Source organism: Brassica oleracea, chromosome C3, assembly GCF_000695525.1.
Source record: "Brassica oleracea var. oleracea cultivar TO1000 chromosome C3, BOL, whole genome shotgun sequence".
Lineage (NCBI taxonomy): Eukaryota > Viridiplantae > Streptophyta > Magnoliopsida > Brassicales > Brassicaceae > Brassica > Brassica oleracea.
In genome coordinates this window covers 53,153,503-53,157,314 of record NC_027750.1, presented here as the reverse complement: position 1 = coordinate 53,157,314, position 3,812 = coordinate 53,153,503, and the positions used below count along the sequence as shown (strand labels likewise).

General features: G+C 41.4%; 1 protein-coding gene across 1 annotated transcript in view; it reads left to right on the top strand.

Annotated features, from left to right (window-relative positions):
* The first annotated feature begins 732 nt into the window (after nucleotides 1-732).
* Nucleotides 733-3,812, top strand: part of LOC106335550 (Niemann-Pick C1 protein) — an 8,751-nt gene continuing 5,671 nt past the window's right edge. Inside the window, exons 1-14 of the mRNA XM_013774096.1 lie at nucleotides 733-871; nucleotides 968-1,038; nucleotides 1,126-1,219; nucleotides 1,297-1,404; nucleotides 1,487-1,603; nucleotides 1,682-1,832; nucleotides 1,913-2,163; nucleotides 2,248-2,433; nucleotides 2,630-2,685; nucleotides 2,793-2,910; nucleotides 3,027-3,110; nucleotides 3,204-3,299; nucleotides 3,409-3,510; nucleotides 3,689-3,757. Coding sequence (XP_013629550.1) covers nucleotides 734-871; nucleotides 968-1,038; nucleotides 1,126-1,219; nucleotides 1,297-1,404; nucleotides 1,487-1,603; nucleotides 1,682-1,832; nucleotides 1,913-2,163; nucleotides 2,248-2,433; nucleotides 2,630-2,685; nucleotides 2,793-2,910; nucleotides 3,027-3,110; nucleotides 3,204-3,299; nucleotides 3,409-3,510; nucleotides 3,689-3,757 — 1,641 coding nt within the window. The 5' untranslated portion in view covers nucleotide 733. The remainder of the gene's footprint in view (nucleotides 872-967; nucleotides 1,039-1,125; nucleotides 1,220-1,296; nucleotides 1,405-1,486; nucleotides 1,604-1,681; nucleotides 1,833-1,912; nucleotides 2,164-2,247; nucleotides 2,434-2,629; nucleotides 2,686-2,792; nucleotides 2,911-3,026; nucleotides 3,111-3,203; nucleotides 3,300-3,408; nucleotides 3,511-3,688; nucleotides 3,758-3,812) is intronic.

The window sequence follows — 3,812 nt, the reverse complement described above, 5'->3', positions numbered from 1 at the left end:
GGAAAACGGTAATAAAGAAGATGTGGGTTTAACAAAGACGTCTTATTTATGGTCGGAGAAAACGTTCAGTCGGTTACAAGAGAAATGAAGAGAATGCGACAGAGAGGAAGCCGGTGGCTCGATGAGCTACCGGACAAGTACAACTAACGGCGAGATGAAGCAAAGGTGAAAACCATAATTTAGCCGCCAAATGTTAGTCAATGATTTCGGATCCCCTTCTCATTGCTTTCTCTTCTCTTTATATAGTTCTCCTAATATTTCATCCTTTACCTAGCTTATGTCGTCTTCGTGGGCCTTCCCTACTGGGCCGAGAGTCCCGTATTCATCCGAACAGTCGCCGAGCTGAGTGCACTTTAGTCGACGATGATCGACTAAAAGTATTCTAGAGACAAGCCGAGAAGCTGGCCCTTCAAGCCGACTATCCGAGCCATCGCTCTATTTAGTTCGGGCCAGGCCTCCTATTCTTTGGGCCTTGTGGGGTGGTTAAATCCATCCCCTACACATCCAACACCATAAATGCAACTACCGTACCAATAAGGATTAAGCTGCTGACCAATTCCAACAAATTTGTAAAAAAAAATCAACAAAAGTCAAAAGGAGTTAGTTACCTTTTTCATCTTCTCCCCGAAATGGAAAACGGGACGCATTGCTAGCATTCAATACCAAAACGACAAAACAACCTCAAGAAAGAAACTGTTACGACACGCCATCGTCGTCGTCGACAGACGCGTGTATGAGGAGAGAGCTTCTTTACTCTCCAATTCTCTCTATTCGAGTCCATCATCGATCCATCATCCTCTATTTGAAAACCCCAACGACGGACATGGCGATCCCTCGCAAGCCGCTGCTTACGTCTCTTCTCCTTTTACAGGCACACACACCTCTCTCTCTCTCTCTCTCTTTCGTCATTGTCTAGTATGCGACTTGTGCAGATTGATTGCATCTAAATTTCTCGTTCATGATTCAGGTGATGATCAGTTTCTCAGTTTTAGTCAGCGCAGAGCTCATCTCCTCACTCAACTCCCACTCTGCTCCAATGTAATTTCCCCCCTTACTTACTTAACCACACTCTTTTCTTTCCCTAAATTTTGATTTTTGATGCGTGGTTTTTGTGAGTAATAATAGACATTCAAATGATTACTGCGCTATGTATGACATTTGTGGACAACGCACCGACGGCAAAGTCCTCAACTGTCCTTACGGTTCCCCATCCGTTAAGGTATTTTAACCATTAGAATATTTCCTTTCTCTTCTTCTTTGAGTTAGTAATTAGTATTGTTTTCGTTGTTTCCGCAGCCTGATGATCTCTTTTCCGCCAAAATACAAAGTCTCTGTCCAACCATTACTGGGAGTGTCTGCTGTACGGAGACTCAGTTTGACACTTTGAGGTCTCAAGTTCAACAGGTTATTCTTCTCTGTCTCTTTTGTTTCTTGCTGCAATCATCTCTTCTCTTCTAATTAGAGCTGGCTATTTATCTATTTGTAGGCTGTCCCTTTTCTTGTGGGTTGTCCTGCGTGCTTGAGGAACTTCTTGAACCTCTTCTGCGAGCTCTCCTGCTCTCCTAATCAGTCCCTTTTCATCAATGTCACTTCTGTTGCTGAGGTTAGAGTCTTTACTTGTTTCACCAGATGATATGTGCTTTAACAACACTAAGCATTACTTTTTGGATTTTTATTCTAGGTTGGTGGAAATTTGACTGTGGATGGTATAGACTATCACATTACTGACATGTTTGGAGAAGGCCTTTACGAGTCTTGTAAAGAGGTGAAATTTGGAACTATGAACACACGTGCCATCAATTTCGTGGGTGGTGGCGCTCAAAACTTCAGAGGTGCTGCTCCCCAGTCTGTTTCAAGACTTTCTTCTATACACTTTCTATCCTTGTTTTCATCTTTACTTCTGCTTTTTCAGAGTGGTTTGCGTTTATCGGTCAGAAAGCACAACCTGGCTTCCCTGGTTCACCATATGCAATCAATTTCAGATCGAGTTCCCCTGAGTTATCTGCAATGGCGCCAATGAACTTATCTACTTATTCGTGTGGCGACACATCACTTGGATGCTCTTGTGGTGACTGCCCTTCCTCACCCGCTTGCTCTAGTCCCGAACCCCTTCCTCCCCCACATGAAGAAGACTCGTGCTCATTTCGAATCGGCCCTCTTAAGGTAAGTGTTATCAAATATATATATTGTTGATTGCCTGAGAACATTCACGAGTTGGGATTTGATTGTATTGATTTTGATATTCAGGTTAGATGCATTGAGTTATCGATGGCACTGTTATACATCCTGCTGGTCTCTAGCTTCTTTGGATGGGCTACTTTCAGTCGAACAAGGGATATAACACAGCCTGATGGTAGCTCAGAGTCACTAGTGCGTCTGCTGGAAGGAGATGGAATTAATAGTGAACTGAAGGAAAGCACACTTGGTGTCAAGGTATATTGAGTTGTTGGCTAGAAATCGTAGTTTTTCTGTGTATGCATATATAACGTATAATACATGCCAGGGGAGGGGGATATAGTATATAATACATTTATACACATATGCTGAACTGTCCTTGTAGATACAAGCTGATTGGTTATTCTCTGTTTAGAGGAAAGAGCGAGTTGATAACTTGACTTCTATTTATTAGGTGAAAAGACATGCTCACCTCTCTCCCGTTCAGAGATACATGGCATCATTTTACAAGTAAATCTCCAGGATTTTTTTCTTTCTGTCGTCTAGAGTTTTCCCACAAGGTATCAAGAAAAACCAGAAACTGATGAGATGGAATTGTTTCCAATTGTGTGCCTCAGATCATACGGGTCATGGATTGCTAGAAATCCATCTCTTGTTCTTTTCATTTCGGTGGCTATAGTTCTTGCGCTCAGTTCAGGCCTCTTTCGTTTTAAGGTGGAAACGCGGCCAGAAAAGGTATGTATTAGCTCTTCCAGTACCATAGTTATACTAACTCTTTATGACATGGATTCAGCAGCAAAGCCATTGCAAAAGCTGGTATGATTGCTCATGTGAATTCCGATGTTTTGTAGCTGTGGGTAGGTCCTTCAAGCAAAGCAGCAGAAGAGAAAAAGTTCTTTGATAGCCACCTTTCACCATTCTACAGAATCGAGCAGGTAGTTTTCTATATTTTGCTTTTTCTGTATTCCATTTTTTAATTCAAAAATATAGACAACCTCTGTTCACAATTTCTTTGTGTGGCATGACAGCTTATCTTGGCCACTGTTCCCGATCCCAAAACTGGGAAGGCTCCTAGAATTGTGACAGAAGAAAATATTCTTTTGCTTTTTGACATACAAGAGAAGGTAACTGAAAAATTGCTGCAAACATTTAGTGTTGGTCCAAACATTTAGTGTTGGTCCAAACGAGTGTTACCCATATGTTTGTTCTGATTTTTTCCTCCAAATATCATAGGTCGATCAAATTCGTGGAAATTATTCAGGTTCAGAGGTCCCTCTGACTGACATTTGCTTGAAGCCACTGGGAGAGGACTGCGCCACTCAGAGCATTCTGCAGGTTTAGAATTTTCAAGCTTGTGGAATTCTCAACGGTTTTAATACTTTTTGTAACTTGTCACTGTTTAGATACTCAGGATACCTTCATGTGTTTTTTTTCTAACTTCTTAGACATCAAAATTCTTCTTGCAAACGGAATCGCTTGTCTACTGACATCTCTTTTTGAATTTCATTTTCAGTATTTCAAGATGGATCTTGGAAATTATGATGAGTATGGAGGAATTGAGCATGCTGAGTATTGTTTCCAGGTTCAGTTTTTGCTCAATATCTAGCACATAGCCAATTTCGTCAAAGAATTTGGGG